Raw genomic sequence first — 23,105 nt, 5'->3', positions numbered from 1 at the left:
AACTGATGCTCCAAAATCTAAAAGCAAACAACTTGTTTTAGTTGAGTAAAGTAGGAAATGTAAAAAGACCTCACACACAAGGTTTGTTTCATTTATTCATGAAACTGCTTTATTGTCATATTTTGAAAAAGTTCATTGTTTAAAATAAGTTTTGTGAGATTTCATAGTGGGCTCTACCTAAAAGCCACAGAAAAAAGTTATCAGAAGTCATAAAAGTGGTAGCTGTGATGTTATTGATTGTGGGTCAATGAAAACGACAGACATTCAGAAATAACCTACTTGCATGTGACTGTGAGTCCCATCAGTTATTTGAGGAATATGATGCGTTTCCTCAAAGCTCCGTTTGATCTCCAAGGCTTCTTTTTCATTTGGCTCGTAAATCAGCTGTTTAATCCGTCGGTCTTTTCATTATGGCTTTACTAACCATGCTCCGTGCTACATCACGTAAAAACACATTCCGCTGCGTTCGTCTCTTTCTGAACAAGTCCTGAAGAAGCATGTTCCTCTTATGCTGCAGTTTCAAAAGAAACACACAAACAATAACAGTAATCTTGATTACTCCCGCTAACAGATCTATTGTTTATACGGGCGAGCTTCTGGGTACAACTCATTTGCGTATGACAAGCGGCAGACGTCACAACGCAAAGCATTATGGGATTGCTCGACTGACTGAATCGGATCGTAATCACGGTGCATGTAAACACGCACAGCAAGCGGATCACTTTAGGGCATGTTCATGAAAACAGGACAATCTGATCCACCAATCGGATAGAATTCAATCAGATCAGAAATAAAGTGTCCATGTAAACATAGCTAGTGTTTTTATTCTCATCAAATCATTCAGTCACCCCTATCAAGTTCCCTTTCCTTTGATTCATCACGCATCCAGATTTCTACCAGACCTCCTTTGTTGACATGTAAAAGCACTGATTGCTTGATGCTGCCACAGTTATTGTGTGCGAACACAGTGAGTGATGTCATGAAAACTAACCTCTCGGGTGTCTTTTGTTATGTCTTTCAGCTGGGGGACCCAGGGGGACTTCACCACAACACACCCTCTGCCTGCTGTCAAGGTGAAACTGTTTACAGAAAGCACGGGTGTACTGGCACTGGAGGACAAAGAACTAGGAAGGGTAATGCTTTGTATTATTTTAATGACTGTGGGGGGTTTTTATGAATACTGAGATGTCCTCACAGGCCCATATACAAAGAATGTTGTTTGATTAATCAAACATCTGACTTTCAAAAAAAGCTTGGTGAAAAGGTTCAGGCTACTTTGTAATAGAAACAATCAAATTTGTTCACGGATCTGTATGAAGGGGCAGAGCCAGTAAATTTTGAAATACTTTTTTAAAACACTGAAAAATCAAATGTCATGTACATCAATCCTATATTTTGTTCTGACACTAAAAGGTGCAGCATTGCTGTAAAATACATTATGATAACAAGAGGGTATTACTCTGCCACGTTATAGCCAGCATGTGAACCTTATCAACCCCAAGCCATATTCCAACTTTCTTATCATGTAGGTGCCCCCTTTTTAAGAATATTTTATTTCAGCATGTTGCCGAAAATGAAGAAAAACTTCCAGGATCCCCTCACATCCAGAGCTACGCCAAAATTGATTGGGTTAGTTGGCCACTGACCAATCTCTTATATGTATGTGTATGTTTTTGAGTAATCCTGCTGACAAACACAAACAAGTACATTAGCAGACATGGGTGATCATCTGTTTGCTGCAGCCAGGTGAAATGTGGGCATCCGCTTGGCCTTCTCCAGCCACTGGAGTTGTCAACACTCAGGGACCTGTGCGATGGATCATGCATAGAGAAACATGCCACATGGCCAAAATGTTGAAGCTGACACCCCCTCACTACGCAAACGATACTCCTTATCTTAGCCTCCCTAAGTAACTGCTTGTTTGACACAAAGTCTTCTTGTGGTACCTAAGGATCCTCCAAACAGACCTAGTACCAAACACATCCAGTCATTATTGTAGGTCACTGGTTAGCATCCAAGCCTCACAACCATACAGTACGATATGTAGCAGCAGGACCTCAAAGACTTGGACATTCACATTCCTTCAAAACAATCTGCATCGCCAAACACTTCTGTCCAGCAAACCTCACTGACTCCATAACCTCTTTCCAGGTGACTCTCTATATCAAAAGCCGAGGACCCAGAGACATGAATGTCACTTGTGAGAGAAGTGAATGTCTCTACAACTTAAACACTTTCACCACAGACAGATAAACATCTGATGGCTGACTCCAAGGATCAATAAAACCCTGTATCATAATCCAGGATAATTGCAAACCCATAGTTCCATGAATTTCACAAAGTTTACAACATGTCAAGGTCAGTAAGCCTTTCCTCACCAAAAAAATGCCGAAATCACTGGTTTCCACAACATCCAGTCCATGCAAGCATTAAACTGTGTAGGAGTCAGAACACTTCCCTGATGGACACCATTTTTCACTGGGAAAACTCAGAGTCTCTTCCTCCAGTCTGTACAGCACTCACAGTATCTGTATACACACTGTTTATGATATCCAGTAACTTCTTGGATATCCCAATAAATGTGAGGAAGTCCCAGAGAGTAGGTCGATCAACTCAATCAATGCTTTGTTAAAATCAACATAGGCTACAAAGAAGCGCTGCTGATATCCAAGCTTGCGTTCATTGAGTATACACAAGGCTCGAATGCGATGGTTGTCTTATTGTCTGTGAAGCCAGACTGTTTCAGTCAGTGAGCAACAAGTAGCGGGAACTGAATTCTGTCAAGAATAACCCTTGCAATCACCTTCCCCAGCACAGAGAGCATTGTAATACCCCTGTTGTTGTTACAGTCCACACGATAACCCTTTCCTTTCCAGATTGGGAAACCAATTCCTTTCTTCTAGTCCATAGGAATGATACCTGTATCCCAGGTGTATGTGAATCTAAGGAGTATTTGGTGGTTCACAAGAACCACAAGAACTTTGCTGCCAAAGATGTCTAACATCCCAGCACGAGGATCAGTCTTATACAGCTGCCCAAAGTAGCCCACCCAATGTGATAGTGCAGCAGAGGCATCTGTCAGGACTTAACCATCTTCCACCATATTGACAGTGGGATGAGGTGTAGGTTTGGAGCAACAAAGGGCATTAATTCATCTGTAACAGGTCAGGGGTCACTAGACCACAGATGATGTGTCACCTAATCACAGTCTGCTCTAACAAATGCCTCTTTGTCCATTCCAAGGGTCATCACAGCCCGTTTTCTTCTCTGGATGATACTTAGAATGTCCTCAGATATGAAACACCTCCTTGTATGGGCAATGAGAACTTCATTATAATCCTCAGCAAATTTCAGTTTCTGGTTGCAGAGGAACTCCCACAATCCATTCAGATTCCCAGCTGTATCCATGTCTGCATGTCCACCAGCCTGATTGCATGCAGAATCCTGAGAAACAGTCTGATCTTCCAGTCTGGCCAGATTTAGTCTTTGGCACTGACATGAACTGAATCCTCAGGGAAGCCACAACAATTCTGTGGTCAGAATTCACAAACTGGGTTCTTTTGTAGATGCTACAGTTCTGCAGAATTATAATTATGGAATGGTAATATTGTTTTACGTTTTAACCAACTGCATCAAAACCCACACAACTGAAGCCTTGTCATATTTGATAACAGCCTGTTCGGTGAAGCAGTTACATTAATTACCACAGTTTCATTCAAATTTGATCAATGTCGGAACGTTGGTGCCTTGGTTAAAATTCACGCAGCCAACCAGTGCTTAATCCAACTGTCTACTTGTGGTCATGTGTGGTCTTCTGGTGTGATGTGTACAGCCATGGGTCTCAGTGCAACTGTAGTTGATGTTATTGTGCACATTACTGAGAGCTGTCTCTGCAGTATCATACAGCATATTTGTGCCCAATTTGGCCAGTACATGTCCCTCCACTTCTGTGTTTGAGCTAGTTCTCGCGGTTATAATATGTCATGAAGGGTTTGTGCTTGGTGACCATATCGCTCATAGGTTTTTGCATTGACCTCATTCGGTAATGGCAGTGATGGCCTTCATTTGTGTTTCAAAAAATGTCAGGCAAAGCATGAACTATGTTGTTCTTCTGGTTGGTAGAGTGTATAGTCATGCACTATATATATATATATATATATATATATATATATATATATATATGCTGGGACTGTACATTACACATAATGCAGCTCCCAACAGAACTCCCATGTAATGGAGTAACTGCGCCATAACGCTCACATTAAATCCAGTGTAAATTCCTTTGTGCATAATATAGACTCTACAACCACTTTGGGTGCAGACTAAGTTGAAATTCTTTCACCAAGCTGATGATTGTTACTTTGAATTTATATGTAGATTTTTGTTTAATCCATCACCATCGTCCACAAAGATGAAACATGTCCATAAAGTCGAAAGTGAGCTTCAGTGTAATGGCATAAGTATGGTAGAATTTGTCCATAAAACCACTGTAAACCCCTTTGTGCACTGTGTGGAGTCTACGACTGGTCAGGGCACGAACTCAGTTGAAATTCTGTCATCCACCTGACCATTTAAGCATTAAATGTGTGTGTGTGAGGGGGGGGACTTCGACCTCTAGCATTTTGCTAATGCTTAAGACATAGCAACTGAGGTCGTGTGGCGTCAGATGAAATCAATATTCCATTCAAGGTATTTGGACTAACCAATCCAGTCTGTCGGCACTGATTGCAGCCTTTAAATATTAAATTCACATTCACAGTGGTTTCACATTTCTGAGTCATGCAGCAGGTGCCATTGTTCAGCACGGGGGAGGGGGGAGGGGCATGATGTTTTCAAATCACGAGTTTTGAACAATGGTTTGAAACAAAGATTTCTAAAGCTTTCAGAACAGTGTTTTGAGTTTGTAGTGAGTAATTTACAGTACCAGTGAAATATTTTTGTTCTCATCCTCATTCGCACATTGCACCCATCATTTAAATTCAGTTTTACTTTCATGTTGTTTTGCATGTTTTGTTTCCTATTTAATGTAGTGTACATCGTCCTCACAGCGGTTGCAAGCTTAAATCATGAAGGTTGGTGCAGCTCCAGCAGGTGGCAGACTTATCTATGGGATATAACAGTCTAAGTAAGTTACTTTTTTGGTGGATCTGCAGCATCAAAGTTCACCAGACTTTGATTGTTTTGTCCCCATTCTATTCTCTTTAAAGTTAGACATGTACAAGTGTACAACATATTACACTCAACAAAAATATAAATGCAACACTTTTGGTTTTGCTCCCATTTTGTATGAGATGAACTCAAAGATCTAAAACTTTTTCCACATACACAATATCACCATTTCCCTCAAATATTGTTCACAAACCAGTCTAAATCTGTGATAGTGAGCACTTCTTTGCTGAGATAATCCATCCCACCTCACAGGTGTGCCATATCAAGATGCTGATTAGACACCATGATTAGTGCACAGGTGTGCCTTAGACTGCCCACAATAAAAGGCCACTCTGAAAGGTGCAGTTTTATCACACAGCACAATGCCACAGATGTCGCAAGATTTGAGGGAGCGTGCAATTGGCATGCTGACAGCAGGAATGTCAACCAGAGCTGTTGCTCGTGTATTGAATGTTCATTTCTCTACCATAAGCCGTCTCCAAAGGCGTTTCAGAGAATTTGGCAATACATCCAACCAGCCTCACAACCGCAGACCACGTGTAACCACACCAGCCCAGGACCTCCACATCCAGCATGTTCACCTCCAAGATCGTCTAGACCAGCCACTCGGACAGCTGCTGAAACAATCGGTTTGCATAACCAAAGAATTTCTGCACAAACTGTCAGAAACCGTCTAAGGGAAGCTCATCTGCATGCTCGTCGTCCTCATCGGGGTCTCGACCTGACTCCAGTTCGTCGTCGTAACCGACTTGAGTGGGCAAATGCTCAAATTCGCTGGCGTTTGGCACGTTGGAGAGGTGTTCTCTTCACGGATGAATCCCGGTTCACACTGTTCAGTGCAGATGACAGACAGCGTGTGTGGCGTCATGTGGGTGAGCGGTTTTCTGATGTCAATGTTGTGGATTGAGTGGCCCATGGTGGCGGTGGGGTTATGGTATGGGCAGGCGTCTGTTATGGACGAAGAACACAGGTGCATTTTATTGATGGCATTTTGGATGCACAGAGATACCGTGACGAGATCCTAAGGCCCATTGTTGTGCCATACATCCAAGAACATCACCTCATGTTGCAGCAGGATAATGCACGGCCCCATGTTGCAAAGATCTGTACACAATTCTTGGAAGCTGAAAATGTCCCAGTTCTTGCATGGCCGGCATACTCACCGGACATGTCACCCATTGAGCATGTTTGGGATGCTCTGGACCGGTGTATATGAAAGTGTGTACCAGTTCCTACCAGTATCCAGCAACTTCGCACAGCCATTGAAGAGGAGTGGACCAACATTCCACAGGCCACAATTGACAACCTGATCAACTCTGTGCGAAGGAGATGTGTTGCACTGCATGAGGCAAATGGTGGTCACACCAGATACTGACTGGTATCCCCCCCCCAATAAAACAAAACTGCACCTTTCAGAGTGGCCTTTTATTGTGGACAGTCTAAGGCACACCTGTGCACTAATCATGGTGTCTAATCAGCATCTTGATATGGCACACCTGTGAGGTGGGATGGATTATCTCAGCAAAGGAGAAGTGCTCACTATCACAGATTTAGACTGGTTTGTGAACAATATTTGAGGGAAATGGTGATATTGTGTATGTGGAAAAAGTTTTAGATCTTTGAGTTCATCTCATACAAAATGGGAGCAAAACCAAAAGTGTTGCGTTTATAATTTTGTTGAGGGTAGTTTTTGAGTTACTGCGTACAGGGAATTTAGGATAGGGAATTGTGCGACTGAAGAATTTTTCTATTGTGCTCAATCAAGCAGCAGCTTGCACGAGTTGTCTGTGTCATTGTGTCCACTATGTTGTAGTTGTGCAGTCAATATCATGACACTGAAGACACAAATGTCCAGCCATGTGTAATTTTACCACATCACCACCACAAAATCCACTGCCAGAACATATAACATCACCTCCATCATAACGAATCAATTGTGTGTCGTATTGGACATTTTGTATGGTCTGTACACATATACACCATTTACATGTCTACCTATGCTTTTATACCAAAGAGCCAGTTTATTACTTTAAGAGTTCCGTGTAATTAAATCACTTTGATTACATTAAAGCAAATCAGCTGTGATTAATTAGTGCAGTCAGTTTGCAGACGGACGCTGTCTTTGTTCTGCCTCACTGTGACTGAGATACTCACTTTGAGTTCAGTTTGTTGCCATCTGGCTGCCTGTGTTTTGTCCTGGTTTCAGGGCTGTGCCTTCACTGTGCTGTCATTTCAATTTGCTTGAAGAATGACCTTATTTTTTCCTTAAACTAAACAAGTGGCAAAAGAAATCAAACATCCTCAAATGCTTAAAAGCAGAATCCGGATCTCCGCTCTTTATTTTAACAAGACTCAGACAGAGCGAGGAGCAAACGTTAAGTTCCTGTAGTGGAAACTGTAAACACATGAAGATACTGTGATGGATGAAAGTGGTGTTGGAGCGTCACATGTCCCCGTAGTGGCGTTGACCTTGGCTGTGACAAGGCTCTTTGATCCCCCACTGCTGCAGTGTTGGCAGGAAGGCAGGCTTCCTCAAAGGTCTTTAACTCAACAAAGAGAGATTAGGCCTCTTCTTCAGAGAAGCAGCAGAAAGTGCCGCTCCCTTCCTCTACACCACCGCTCCCTTTATTCTCTCACTTTCAACAAATGTGATCACAAATACATGTCGTCGCCAAACACAGAGCTGAATGATTAAAAATGTGCCAGTAATATAAGTCTGTCTTTTTGCTGTCTTTTGTCTGAGTGCAGGTTGTCCTTCATCCAACTCCGAACAGCCCCAAGCAGTCGGAGCTGCACAAAATGACGGTGACCAAGGCTTGTCCTGACCAGGATCTGAGGATCAAACTGGCCATTCGTATGGACAAACCACAGAACATGAAACACTGCGGGTAACACAACAACTACACTCCTCGCTTCCTTTCATTTTGCATGTTCTTCACACAGAACTCGAGCCCTGTCAATTCCTTGGTCTCACTAAGAGTGACATTCCTTGGAAAAACACAGTGAAGTACACTGCTCCCCCTAGTGGGTCCAGTAGGAGTAACAATACAAGACTAAATCTATGACGCAACATTGAGAAACTAATTTCATACAAAATATAGAAAAGTGGATGAATAGTTCCTGCTGTTTGTTTGTTTTAGTGACATTTCAAATTGATTTGGACATTAGTCTTATGTACTGTTTTTAAAATCTGAAATCCATTAGAGTCAAAGCTTTATGGCCATATCAGGATGACTCATTGGGATTTTTCTTATTGACCTCACGGGCACAGAAACCAGAAAAGTACACCCACAATCACCCACAAATCAAATGCACAATACATAAAAAAGTACAGTTGTGGTCTCAGGTTTACATACACTTCTCACAGGTATAAATGTCATTGTAATTTTGGGCCATTAATGATGTCCTTAAACTGTTTGTTCTCTTGCCAGGGTGGAATGATCCATTGTAAATGTCTATAAAAACAAGGATTGGGTGTATAACTGTCATCCACACAGGGCCAGAATAATACATACAGGCGTGTGTGTGTGTGTGTGTGTGTGTGTGTGTGTGTGTGTGTGTGTGTGTGTGTGTGTGTGTGTGTGTGTGTGTGCGCACGCATACACTTAAATCTTGTAACAAGTGGTGCTGAACATTCTACAATGTCTTCTAACATGACAACATCAAGGCCTATAAACTCCTCGTTTGTGATCATGATTGACTACAACTGGTAGTTTCTCTTTGCCATCCTAAAAAAGTTGTGTTTGACAGCACTCATTGGGCTGTCCAATACTCAGGGCAATGGGAAAGTCCAAGGTCTTTTGGAGACATTTCTGAACAACTGTGGTGTCCAAGATCATCGGTTCAAACAATTGTACGTAAGTACACGAACACTGTATCAGCTTAACAGCTGATACAGTAGCATCTTAGGAAGTGGTCGCATCATGCTCTGGGGCCGTTTTGCTGCCAGTGGTACTGGTGCATTGCACAAAGTGGATGGAATAATGAAGAAGAAGGACTACCTCCAAAGTCATCATCACCACCTCAAATCAACAGCTAGATAGTTGAAACTTGGCCACAGTTGGTTTTTCCAACAGGACAGAGATCCAAAACTCACATCAGAATTGGTTCTGATTCAAATTAAGTGCAAATCTGGAATGGCCTTCTCAAAGCCCCGGCCTCAACCCCATTGAAACTATGTGGACTACACTTAAAAGCTGGGCCAGGTTGCCAACCAGTTTAAATTAACTCTACCAATTCTGCTAAGAGGAGTGGTCAAATATCCAGCCAGAATTATGCCAGAAGCTTCATGATAGCTACCAAAAGTGACTGGTTGAGGTGTGGCTTACTAAAGGATATTTAACCAAACATTAGTGGATGTATGTATATATATTTGAGCCTGTATGTATAATTTTGACCCTGTGTGGATGAGAGAAGATGCAAAATAAATTCAACTTAAATTAAACTTGTGCACTCAATTCTTGTTTTTCAAGCCATTAATGATGTATGCTGTACAATCATTTTACTCAGACAAAGGAACAGTTCAAGGACGTTATTAACGGCCCAAAATTACCATGACATTCATGCCCATAATGAGTCTATATAACATCTGACCACAATTGTATAAACCAGATCAGTAAAATGACACAGTAAATGGTAATAAAAGCTAGCAAATAAATCAGAAAATTAAAAAAATAAGATAAATCATACATACCATGTGGCTCTGTGGAATAGGAGTTGGACTACCAACCTCCAGACCAGGGTTTGGTTGTCTGCCAAAGTATCATGTGATGGACTGATATCCCATCCAGTGAGAATTATAGACTCTCCTCTGTTTCACAGTACCTGGAGATCAGTGCCGGTGTCGCCGACCAAACGGTCCACCCTGCCTTCACTGCGCATGCGTCATTTCAGACCACAGCAGCGCCATTTCTGAGCATCAGGAGCGATGCACCGATTATCACCTCATTTCAGCTTAAAACTGCAGTCCAGTCATCATCTATCTCAGCAACGGATATTTTCCACATAAATGTAACATTATTTCATAATGAAAGACGGGGGACCAATGAGAGCATTACAGCAGCACGTCTACGTCTGATGAGCTGCTGTTTCAGAGCGTCAGTAGCGATTCACCGATTATCACCTCGTTTCTGCTTAAAACGGCCTCGTTTCTGCTTAAAACTGACTTTAGAATGATTTAAGAGGTTTTACCTTGTTATCTGATGGTTAGTAATCACATTTTTCCCTTTGATCAATTTGGGTGTAGAGAGTCAGACTCAGATGAGCTGCTGTGGTAACGAAATGACGCATGCGCAGTGAAGGCAGGTGGACCAATTTTTAGGGCCGGACCGTTCGGTCTGTGGCACCGGACCTCAGGGCCTGTATAGGACTTTCTTCTTCTATGCAGAACAGGTGGCTCTGTGGAAAAAGAGTTGGGCTATCAACCTGTAGACAGAGCTTTGTTTCCAGGTTTGTTCTGCACCCTACCAGTGTATGCCGATGGCGAAGTCGCTTCATTGTCTCAGTCCACCCAGCTGTAAATGGATACCAGCCTTGGCTGAGGAAATAACCTTTGATGGACTGCCATCCCATCCAGGGGGAGTCGCAGACTCTCATCCATTTCACGCTTGGGTAGCCAGGGATAAGCACTGGCCTGATGGGCCCCATGGCTGGTGCACAACACAATAAATAACCCAAGTAGAACCTGTAACGGAATTAGCAGCAACAAACTGAACATTCTGGTCTTAATGCGTCTTAATCTTTGGTGAGATGGAGGGAATTAAAAAGGTAGTTAGCTGGGTAAGAGGGGCTTTAATACTCTTCGTTTCAAGTTTACCCTGTAAATATCTGCAAGTGATGGAAGATTGCATCCAACAGTCCTGGATGCAGTGCTCGCCTCTTTCTCCTTGTCTTCTGGCTTCTGCTGACATATTGCCAAACCACACAGTAATTGCATAGGAAAGGATGCTCTCCACTACTTCTGTGTAGAACTGCACCTTAGGGAGGAATTCTGGCTCTGGACTCACACCTTCACAGCTTGTGTAACTTCTTCTGATCATCTATGCCATGAAGGATTTTAAAGTACATATCTCACTTCTGTCAAAAATCATATACCAGATTATAAATCAAGTCTAACTTTTGCAGGTCTTGATGTAGGTGATAAAAGTAAAATAAGATTAATAGCCATTTTATCCATAATTAATACATAATGTTTGGAACTCAGTTTTAGCTAGCTGAAAGTCAATCCCTCCATCAGCGGCGACTTAGTTTCATGCGCGGACACACACCAGCTTGTCAATCCGGGTTACTTTTTGTATTCAGAAAAAAACTCCACATCAAATACATCCACATAAGATTGAAAAGTGTACAGTATTAATAAATACATACCCTGAGAGATGCATCCCGCTGAGTTCTCCTCCTGTGTTCGCACACAGCAGCCATGTAGAATCTCTCCTGCCTTTGTTCCAAAGTTATCTCCTTTTAAAACATCCAAATTATACCAACACATGACGGTCAGTAAAGACCCAATTGCAGATCGTCACGTTTGTTTTCTTTCCATCTGTCGTTAGTCCATCCACAGTTATTGATCCACCAACCAGGTGTTAAATGGCTTGGGGCTGGTCCAGTGTCCACGTAACGTCTCTCATCTTAAGATTGCAGCAGCAGTCACTTTATTTCAAAGTATTTGTGTTCACACTTATAAACACAATGATAAAATTCTTCTTGCTTTCTGTGCATCCAGCTCCAAGTAGTTTTCCAGGAGGTGTGTACAAAACACTTCCACTTCAATTTAATTTATTAATTTATATAGCGCCATCTCACGACAGAGTCACCCCAAGGCGCTTCAAGTAACAACACAAAGTAATTTAAGGTCAAAATGTATCCTAAAATCAACATAGTACACTTCTCCCTCAAAATCTTATCTATGGGAAAACTGTATAACTAATAAACACAATGACTGGTTATGATGGACCCTCCCAAAACACACCTGGGCCTGGTTTCATAAAGCGGTCTAATTTTTTTAGTCTACTTACTTAGTCGACTTAGGTTAGTCGCCCAACATTAGCCATCTAATTTCCGTTTCACATCGACAGCTAAACTTGTAGATTACCTGTCTAATGTTAGTAGATGATTTTCATGGGCATAAGCGGCCTCGGCAGTGCTGTTGCCAAGAAACGCCTACAACGCACAAGAATCTTGTTTACTTCCGGGTTAGTCATCTGCTACAAACATGGCCGAGTCCGCTGCACCAGAGGAGAACTGCTCCCAGCGTCGGCGTCCGTATACATCTCCAATGGATTATTCTGGTCCCGGAACACCTGCACCCGCCGAAAGGCTCTTCTTCCTTTCTGCTCCATCAAGTGGTGGTACATGATAGTTGCCATTTTTGAGGTAAGACACTGAAGTTTTATTGACTAAACTATCAATCAATCAATCAATTTTTTTATATAGCGCCAAATCACAACAAACAGTTGCCCCAAGGCGCTTTATATTGTAAGGCAAGGCCATACAATAATTATGTAAAACCCCAACGGTCAAAATGACCCCCTGTGAGCAAGCACTTGGCTACAGTGGGAAGGAAAAACTCCCTTTTAACAGGAAGAAACCTCCAGCAGAACCAGGCTCAGGGACGGGCAGTCTTCTGCTGGGACTGGTTGGGGCTGAGGGAGAGAACCAGGAAAAAGACATGCTGTGGAGGGGAGCAGAGATCGATCACTAATGATTAAATGCAGAGTGGTGCATACAGAGCAAAAAGAGAAAGAAACAATGCATCATGGGAACCCCCCAGCAGTCTACATCTATAGCAGCATAACTAAGGGATGGTTCAGGGTCACCTGATCCAGCCCTAACTATAAGCTTTAGCAAAAAGGAAAGTTTTAAGCCTAATCTTAAAAGTAGAGAGGGTGTCTGTCTCCCTGATCTGAATTGGGAGCTGGTTCCACAGGAGAGGAGCCTGAAAGCTGAAGGCTCTGCCTCCCATTCTACTCTTACAAACCCTAGGAACTACAAGTAAGCCTGCAGTCTGAGAGCGAAGCGCTCTATTGGGGTGATATGGTACTACGAGGTCCCTAAGATAAGATGGGACCTGATTATTCAAAACCTTATAAGTAAGAAGAAGAATTTTAAATTCTATTCTAGAATTAACAGGAAGCCAATGAAGAGAGGCCAATATGGGTGAGATATGCTCTGTCCTTCTAGTCCCCGTCAGTACTCTAGCTGCAGCATTTTGAATTAACTGAAGGCTTTTTAGGGAACTTTTAGGACAACCTGATAATAATGAATTACAATAGTCCAGCCTAGAGGAAATAAATGCATGAATTAGTTTTTCAGCATCACTCTGAGACAAGACCTTTCTGATTTTAGAGATATTGCGTAAATGCAAAAAAGCAGTCCTACATATTTGTTTAATATGCGCTTTGAATGACATATCCTGATCAAAAATTACTCCAAGATTTCTCACAGTATTACTAGAGGTCAGGGTAATGCCATCCAGAGTAAGGATCTGGTTAGACACCATGTCTCTAAGATTTGTGGGGCCAAGTACAATAACTTCAGTTTTATCTGAGTTTAAAAGCAGGAAATTAGAGGTCATCCATGTCTTTATATCTGTAAGACAATCCTGCAGTTTAGCTAATTGGTGTGTGTCCTCTGGCTTCATGGATAGATAAAGCTGGGTATCATCTGCGTAACAATGAAAATTTAAGCAATACCGTCTAATAATACTGCCTAAGGGAAGCATGTATAAAGTGAATAAAATTGGTCCTAGCACAGAACCTTGTGGAACTCCATAATTAACTTTAGTCTGTGAAGAAGATTCCCCATTTACATGAACAAATTGTAATCTATTAGACAAATATGATTCAAACCACCGCAGCGCAGTGCCTTTAATACCTATGGCATGCTCTAATCTCTGTAATAAAATTTTATGGTCAACAGTATCAAAAGCAGCACTGAGGTCTAACAGAACAAGCACAGAGATGAGTCCACTGTCCGAGGCCATAAGAAGATCATTTGTAACCTTCACTAATGCTGTTTCTGTACTATGATGAATTCTAAAACCTGACTGAAACTCTTCAAATAGACCATTCCTCTGCAGATGATCAGTTAGCTGTTTTACAACTACCCTTTCAAGAATTTTTGAGAGAAAAGGAAGGTTGGAGATTGGCCTATAATGAGCTAAGATAGCTGGGTCAAGTGATGGCTTTTTAAGTAATGGTTTAATTACTGCCACCTTAAAAGCCTGTGGTACATAGCCAACTAATAAAGATAGATTGATCATATTTAAGATCGAAGCATTAAATAATGGTAGGGCTTCCTTGAGCAGCCTGGTAGGAATGGGGTCTAATAAACATGTTGATGGTTTGGATGAAGTAACTAATGAAAATCACTCAGACAGAACAATCGGAGAGAAAGAGTCTAACCAAATACCGGCATCACTGAAAGCAGCCAAAGATAACGATACGTCTTTGGGATGGTTATGAGTATTTTTTTCTCTAATAGTTAAAATTTTGTTAGCAAAGAAAGTCATGAAGTCATTACTAGTTAAAGTTAATGGAATACTCAGCTCAATAGAGCTCTGACTCTTTGTCAGCCTGGCTACAGTGCTTAAGATTAGGCTCCTTACTAAGAGCCTTTGGGCAAGGTCCTTAATCCCCTAGTTGCTCCCAGTGTGTAGTGAGTACCTTGTATGGCAGCACCCTCACATCGGGGTGAATGTGAGGCATTATTGTAAAGCGCTTTGAGCATCTGATGCAGATGGAAAAGCGCTATATAAATGCAGTCCATTTACCATTAGCCGCCTTTGTACCAGGCTAAAACCTTTATTCGGCTAACACGAAACTTTAGCCAACTAAGTGCTGTGTGCAGTGACTAACATCAAAAGATTAATCGACTGAGTTTAGTCGACTAAATAAGATTAGACCGCTTTATGAAACCGGGCCCTGTTCACCATTTCCACATACTATTCACCGTCAAAGTCCACAAAATAATACCAATTTCAAGCTGCAAAAAAAATTCCAGTTTTCCCATTTGTTTCAATGAACGGGTCTGAGAGGACGGTCACTAACATGATGTCAATGAAGTCAGCATTTCTCACAGGCTCACATTTCTGAGCGTTTATCAGTGGCAGATAATATCAAGCTAATTTTCCCTTGTTTATGAGTTAATTTCTCAGGGCATATAACACCAAAAATAAAACACAATACATCAATATTTTTAGAAATTTTTATTTATAATAGTCAGCCAAATTGACATTTCATTTACTAGAGATATGCACTTTAAGGATCATCTTTTAGGATCTGTGTTCTGTCACTCATTGATAACTGTTTGTGTAACTGAAGGTACCTGCATGGATGTGTCTAAAACATGTCACTTCACATCTCAAACACATGTCAAGCACGTCATCAAACAGCAAACCCATCTTTGTTGTACTTTGGGGTGGTGACACCCTCACATCTTGCGTTAGCGGTAATTACAGCACACAAGGAAACTGAAAGTGTGTTGATGGTGGAATTTGTTACAAGAAAAACTGCTGACCAGTGTCCCGCTTCCTTGTGCCAGTGTTTTTATTTTGACATATGGACTGTGTGTTGTCTCTGTGTGTGTGGGCAATATTTTGGCAGGTACCTGTGGGCTTTTGGAAAGAATGTTTGGAAGCGTTGGAAGAAGCGTTTCTTTGTACTTGTGCAGGTGGGTTAGCTTTCTTACATATGTGGCCCCTTGAATGTGAATTTGCAAAGCTCTTTTTGTTTTTTTGTTTGTTTGTTTGTATTTTTTTTTTTTTTTTGCATATATTGTGTTTCGGTTTTGATGTACTTACTAAACCAGGACAATTTACAGCATTGCACTGATGTGTTTGGAGAAATGTATCCTAAAATCAACACAGTATACTCAAATCCTTAAAAAATTAAAATAAAATGAATAAATAAATAAATAATAAATATTATAATTTTTATGTTTTTGTTAAATTTGGCATAGGGTCTGTTGAGTTTGGGCAGGTATGTGCGCAGTGTGAGTACCCTCTGGTTTACATGAGAAATACTAACATTACTGCAATATATATATCTATATATACCACTAAGATGTTACACAGTTTCATAACAGACACAGAGTAAACGCTAACTGCTGTGTACTCTTGTTGTTAAGAGCTTGTTAAATTTTAATCTAGTAGCTCTTGTACAGATCAAACAGAGGTCCAGAAGGTGTACAGTACGTTTAAGTCGTTCAAGTCTCTGCCCATACAATACAGAGTAGTCAGAATTTTATCCCCAGAGCTTTATGACAGCATAGCTCATTGAGTTAAAAAGTGTTTAAAAAAAGAAAGAAAAAGAGAGAGAGAAAAAATAAAGCAATCCTCTTGGCAAAACACAATGTCAGTCCAAATTTGATTTTAATGCATCTATAACTTATTGAGTGATATCATTCAAAAGCATCTGCTACACGTAAGCATCGCCCTCCTTTACAGGTACACTAAAAAAATGACTTATTGAATTATTATTATGTATATGTCACGGACATGAACGAGTGAAGCTCTTCAGCATCTCACCCTGTCATTTAGGTCCTTCAGACTTATTTTCAGTAAATGCTTCTGGAGAGCTTTAGCATGGCTAAAAATCTTCAACTTCTGGGGGACTTCACTCCCCCAGACCCCCCCCCCCCCCCCCCCCCCCCCAACTACGGCCCTCTTAACCCCCTACCACTTTAATCATTTTCTTTATTTGCATTCACACATGCCTGGAAAAACAGTCCTCACCATCTCATTTAGTTCCATCACACTTTATTTTCAGTAAATATGCTGGGAGCATATGTATGGAAAAAATCTTCTGCTTCCCCAAGTATGGCCTTCTTAATCACCGCCATTTTAAGCATTTTTCTTTATTTGCCCCTCACATGCCTGGAAAAGCTCGCCATTGAACCATGTCCTTTAGGTCCTTCAGACTTTTTTCAGTAGAATGGTTCTTGGGAGCATGAGCATGACTAAAACCTTTCAGCTTCTGGGGGGGGGGGGGGGGGGGGACCCCCTGCCTTTGTAAGCATTTTACTTATTTTACCTTTCAGCTTATAGGGGAGCTCTGCCCCCATACCCCCACCCTTTTAAGCATTTTTCTTTTTTTACTTTTCAGCTGACCCCCTAATTACAGCCCTCTTAACCCCCTGCCACTTTAATCATTTTTTTTTATGTAGATGTAAATTAATACTCAAAGTTTTCAGCTAGTTGACAGTAGGGCTGTACAATATGGCCAAATTATCATATCTCAATATTGTCATATAAATTGTCATATAAATGTCACATGCTGTCCATATTCTTGAGCTGCTTAGGTGGGTAGGGAGAGTTCCCATGGAATAAAAAAGCTTCAACCTACCATCCCTGGATCTCCAGACCAGGCACCTAAGTGGCTCTACACTCTCTCTTTTTTTCTTTAAAGATATTTAGGTGTACCTTAGTAAACACTAGTAGAGTTCCACCTTAGATTTGGAATGTATAATAGAAGATATACCTTACTGAATTTTCATATCAATATGATATACGATATGACTATGATTTGACACAAAGTGCACCAACAGTGAAAATTAAACATTCTTAAACAAAACAGTAATAATACCACACTCATTTTGCTCTCATCATAAGGTTAGGATACTGTGCCCTCCAAAAGTATTGGAACACTTGGAATTTCACACATTTTAACTTGTTTATGCCATTTTAAATACAAGAAAAACAACAACAAAAAAAAAGAATAAAAATTTCTAAAATTATCTTCCTCAAACTGAAAGCAAATCTCTAAAACTTGATAAAACCTGTAAATAATAATCAGTTTTATTGCCAGTTTTCTTTAGACAAGTCAGGAGATGGAAATATAAGTGATAAGAATGATAAATGATAAGAATGGTGACAAAGGTCAGTTTCCGTTTGTACAGGGGTCAAAAGTTAAAGTTGTATTTGTGCTGAATTTGATGCTTGTATCACCATTTGAAGGATTGTTTGTTATCTGCTGCATGAATAAGCCAACACGAACCAGCTGTTTTCTGTTAGTTTAAACATGTTTGCACTCTTAAACAGTTAACAGACAGACATGGCAACCAGATTAAGGGAGAAATGCTGCTTTTAACAACATGGACGTCATTTCTGGCATAAAATACGGTCGTTTACTCACCAATATAAGTTTGGTGTGATTAGAAGTCCATAGTTCAAACAACGTGTTCAGTTCAAAGCTGAAGCAAACATTTTTCTTCTTCTACGAAGGTGGATTAGAACTTTTTGTGGTACACAGCACAAACTACTGGAAAGGAGGAACCTAGCAGTCAATGTGACTCACTGATTTGAAAATGCAGGTCTTTCAACCAGACGTGTGGTGCCGTGACATGTCAATCATCTGTGTCCAATCAGATTTCAGAGGAGTCCAGTGAAACCCCGGCCTCCACTCTAGCTCCACCCATGCCAGGAAGTGTTCAACATTTCCTGTTTCACTGTGACTGAGAAGTCGACACTTCCTGTTTGAGTGTGACCTTGCCACTGAGTTCCCATGAGATTCCATGGGATCTCATCTGTCGATCCAGGAAGTGTTTGACATTTGAACATTTCCTGTTTTACTGTGAATTTTGGCACTTCCTGTTTAGGACGCCCTGTACCATGAATGAGCTTCGCCACACTGCGCGATGCTTTGCTCATATTATTTAATGAGACAATCAAAAAGTTACACAGAAACCTTACAGAGGAGTAAATACAACAGCAAAAGCAACATATTAAACAATTAAACAAAAAACAAGTTAATTAAAAAAAAACTGATCAAAACCAGGTGGGAATTATTTGAAAAAAAAAAAACTTTCCAAAGTTAAACACAACTGACATTTCCTGTTTCACTGTGGACTCGAAATTTGGCACTTCCTGTTTCAGTCTCAATTTGCCATTGAATTCTCGTGAGATCTCCTGTCTTGTCAACCTAGGAAGTGTTCAACATTTGACATTTCCTGCTTCACTGTGCACTCAAAATTTGGCATTTCCTGCTTCACTGTGCACTCAAAATTTGGCATTTCCTGTTTGGGACTCAGTGTACCATGCGCAAGCTTTTATTATTATTATGCATATGTCATGGTCATGAACGAGCAAAGCTCTTGCAATTATAATAAACATTTGTATTTATTTACATTGTCTGTTTTTCTTGTTTGAAATGAGATATAAATAATCTACCAGACTTAAAAATGTACACATTTCCATGTTATTTTATTTGTCTAAAAATAAATGTCCAAGGTTCCTTATGTTAAACAAATCATCTCCTCTGAAATAACATGGTTCATTTTAATTTACAGATGATGAAAGACTCTTTTATTTTTTACTATTTTAATGATAAGCGTTCTAATGTAAGATGCTTTTTTACAGTGTGTATAAATGAGCACTTGAGTGACACATTTGAATAAATGAGCGACACGTTTCTGCCTCTGATCTGTATATAACACAGTGTTGCACACAGATCAGTGGTTTCTGCACTGCAGTCTTCCGTGGTTTGGCCTGATGCCTTGTTTTCAATGGACGGCGTGAAGCTACATCACAGTGCACAGCAGCGAAAGTTGAATTAGGTTGAACTTTGACCACAGCAGCCTGATGACAAGTGACAATGCGCGCTCTCGGCAGAAGCGTCGCTTTAGCTCGGTTTTTGACGCGACACTTCTGCCCAGTGAAAAACACAACGCATCTCATTGAAAATAATGCTTTTTAGCCCAATCCACGATGCTTCTGCCGCATCTGATGCTTCCAGTGTAAAAGCGCCATTACGGCTTTTTACAGGATTGTTGTCCGGTTTGTGGCTTTTTCTCCACTGGCAGATTTTTTTGTGCCATTTCTGGATTGTTGATTTTCTTGTGCCATTTCCGGATTGTTTTGTGCCATTATATTCAATTGAATACACCACAAAGACAAGATATTTTATGTTAAAACTGATAAACGTTATTGTTTTTGTGCAAATATTTGATCATTTTGAAATGGATGTCTGCAACACGTTTCAAAAAAGTTGGGACAGTGGCAACAAAAGACTGGGAAAGTTGATGAATTCTCAAAGAACACCTGTTTGGAGCACTCCACAGGTGAACAGGTTAATTGGAAACAGGTGAGTGTAATGATTGGATATAAAAGGAGCATCCCCCAAAGGCTCAGCCATTCACAAGCAAAGATGGAGCGAGGATCACCACTTTGTGAACAACTGCGTGAAAAAAATATTTCAACAGTTTAAGAACAATGTTTCTCAACATTTAATTACAAGGAATTTAGGGATTCCATCATCTGTAGTCCATAATATAATCAGAAGATTCAGAGAATCTGGAGATCTTTCTACAATTGAGCAGCAAGGCTGAAATTCATTACGTAAAGGATTTTACCGCATGGGCTCAGGAACACTTCAGAAAACCATTGTCAGTGAACATAGTTCATCGCTACATCTACAAGGGCAAGTTAAAACTCGACCATGCAAAGCGAAAGCCATACACCAACAACATCCAGAAATGCCACTGCCTTCTCTGGGCTCGAGCTCATTTGAAATGGACAAATGCAAAGTGGAAAAGTGTGCTGTGGTCTGTTGAGTCCACATTTTAAATTGTTTTTGGAAATTGTGGATGCTGTGTCCTCTGGACAAAAGAGGAAAAATACCATCCAGATTGTTACCAGTGCAAAGTTCAAAAGCCAGCATCTGTGATGGTATGGGGGTGTGTTAGTGCCCATGACATGGGCAACATACATATCTGTGATGGCACCATCAATGCTGAAAGGTACAACCAGGTTTTGGCGCAACACATGCTGCCATTCAAGCAACGTCTTTTTCAGGGATGTCCCTGCTTATTTCAGCAAGACAGTGCCAAGCCACATTCTGCATGTGTTACAGCAGCGTGGCTTCATAGCAAAAAAAAAAAGAGTGCGGGTACTAGACTGGCCTGCCTGCAGTCCAGACACAGAATACGACAATAGAGACCCCGGACTTTTGAACAACTGAAGTTGTACATCAAGCAAGAATGGGAAAGAATTGCACCTACAGTGCTTCAACAATTAGTGCCCTTAGTTCCCAAACACTTATTGAGTATTGTTAGAAGGATGGAGCGACGAACTGTGTTAACTGACAATGGTTTTCTGAAGTGTTCTTGAGCCCACGTGGCAAGATCCTTTACACAATGATGTTCGTTTTTAATGCAGTGCCGCCTGAGGGATCAAAGGTCACGGGCTTTCAATGTTGGTTTTCGGCCTTGCCGCTAACATGTAGAAAGTTCTCCAGATTCTCTGAATCTTCTGATTATATTATGGACTGTAGATGATGGAATCCCTAAATTCCTTGCAACTAAACATTGAGAAACATTGTTCTTAAACTGTTGGATTATTTTGATTTGATTTGATTTGATCATTTATTTAGTCAATTCAGGTGCAGTCAGCAGTAAAAATTACATTACATTCATAAAACCACATCATACAAATTCACAAAAAACATAAAAACATAAAAAACATAAAAACACAGCAGAATAAATATATAAAACAAGAGCCCAGAAATAAGGGCTAAATAAATTTTTCATGCAGTTGTTCACAAAGTGGTGATCCTCGCCCCATTTTTGTTTGTAAATGGCTGAGAGTTTTGGGGATGCTTCTTTTATACCCAATGATGACACTCAGAATTAGTGTCCTCAGTTCCCAAATGCTTATTGAGTGTTGTTAGAAGGAAAGGTGATGTAATACAGTGGTAAACATACTACTGTCCCAGCTTTTTTGAAACGTGTTGCAGGCATCCATTTCAAAGTGAGCAAATATTTGCACAAAAACAATAAAGTTTATCAGTTTGACCATTAAATATCTTGTCTTTGTGGTGTATTCAATTGAATATAGGTTGAAGAAGATTTGCAAATCATTGTATTCTCTTTTTATTTACATTTTACACAACGTCTCAACTTCATTGTAATTGGGGTTGCACATTTGACATTGTTTATGTGCAACAAACTTGGCTGCAGCAGTAAAAACTGCGCTGCCTTTGAGGTGGCAGGGAGGAAGCCAGGGTGAGGGGAGTGGAGAGACACAAGGGGGGGGTAATAGGGATGGAGGGAGGGAGACATGCATCATGTGCAGATGAGTTAAGTTTATGTCAGTTTCTGTCCGTGTGTACATAAAGTGTGACATTGCTAGGCAACAGCAGGCTGGGGGGGGGGGGGTACATAGATAAGAAGGGGGAGCCAAATTCCTTCACCAAGGTCGTAGATCCTTCTGGGGGAAGAGCAGGGCATTTGACCTTCAGGAGCCGATAAGGCTGCCATGTTGATGTTTGGCGGAGAGATACAGAATTCCATTTACTGCACGTCCAAATTTATGAAGAATATTCTCCGGTCCTCAGCAGCGCATTCCTTTGCAATGCAGCGATATGCTCCAAGATGGTATCCATTTTGCGTTTGAGTTCAAGAGTTAACGCAGTCTGAGATTGCAGTGCCTTTCCCAACTCATTAATCATGACGGACAGATGAGAGGGCAAGATTCTGGTTGCAGCCATCTTGCTAACATTCCAGTAGGTCAGGGCAGTGCACAAACCAATTAGCCCCCAACCTCCCACCATAAAAGTGACAGAAATAAATCCTCAACATCCTCCACGGAGAGTGGAGCCAAGCATGCCATGCTCCATTTCTCTCAGGCATTGAGAGCATAGCCCGCTGGGTCGGTTCCATCAGGGCACACAGGGTCCCCCAGCCCTTATTTCCTTGTCAAAAAAATGGCGTCAATAGTGTTGAGAGACCATCTGATCAATTCCATGGTTAATCCAAAATCTTAATTTGAAGAATTCACAGTCTGGTGAAGCTGGAACTTTGAAGGTCGGAGCAGAGATCGAGAACAGAAAACAGGAGAGGAGAGGGGAGGAATGCGACCGTCCTTGCCGGAGTCCCAAGCTGATTATTATTATTATTATTATTATTATTATTATTATTATTATTATTATTATTATTACTGTTAT

The 23,105-nt window shown here is 40.9% G+C and overlaps 1 protein-coding gene across 19 annotated transcripts in view; it reads left to right on the top strand.

The window, feature by feature from the left end:
* Positions 1 to 23,105, top strand: part of cadpsb (Ca2+-dependent activator protein for secretion b) — a 262,642-nt gene that overhangs the window by 165,234 nt on the left and 74,303 nt on the right. For all 19 annotated transcript variants that reach the window (XM_034166408.1, XM_034166409.1, XM_034166397.1 and 16 more), the window contains exons 7-9: positions 1,022 to 1,133; positions 7,918 to 8,057; positions 15,771 to 15,837. In XM_034166408.1, the coding sequence (XP_034022299.1) occupies positions 1,022 to 1,133; positions 7,918 to 8,057; positions 15,771 to 15,837 (319 nt within the window). The remainder of the gene's footprint in view (positions 1 to 1,021; positions 1,134 to 7,917; positions 8,058 to 15,770; positions 15,838 to 23,105) is intronic.

This window comes from Thalassophryne amazonica, chromosome 3 (assembly GCF_902500255.1).
Source record: "Thalassophryne amazonica chromosome 3, fThaAma1.1, whole genome shotgun sequence".
Lineage (NCBI taxonomy): Eukaryota > Metazoa > Chordata > Actinopteri > Batrachoidiformes > Batrachoididae > Thalassophryne > Thalassophryne amazonica.
Note: the sequence above shows the minus strand (reverse complement) of the source record. Positions and strands in the feature narration are given on the sequence as shown.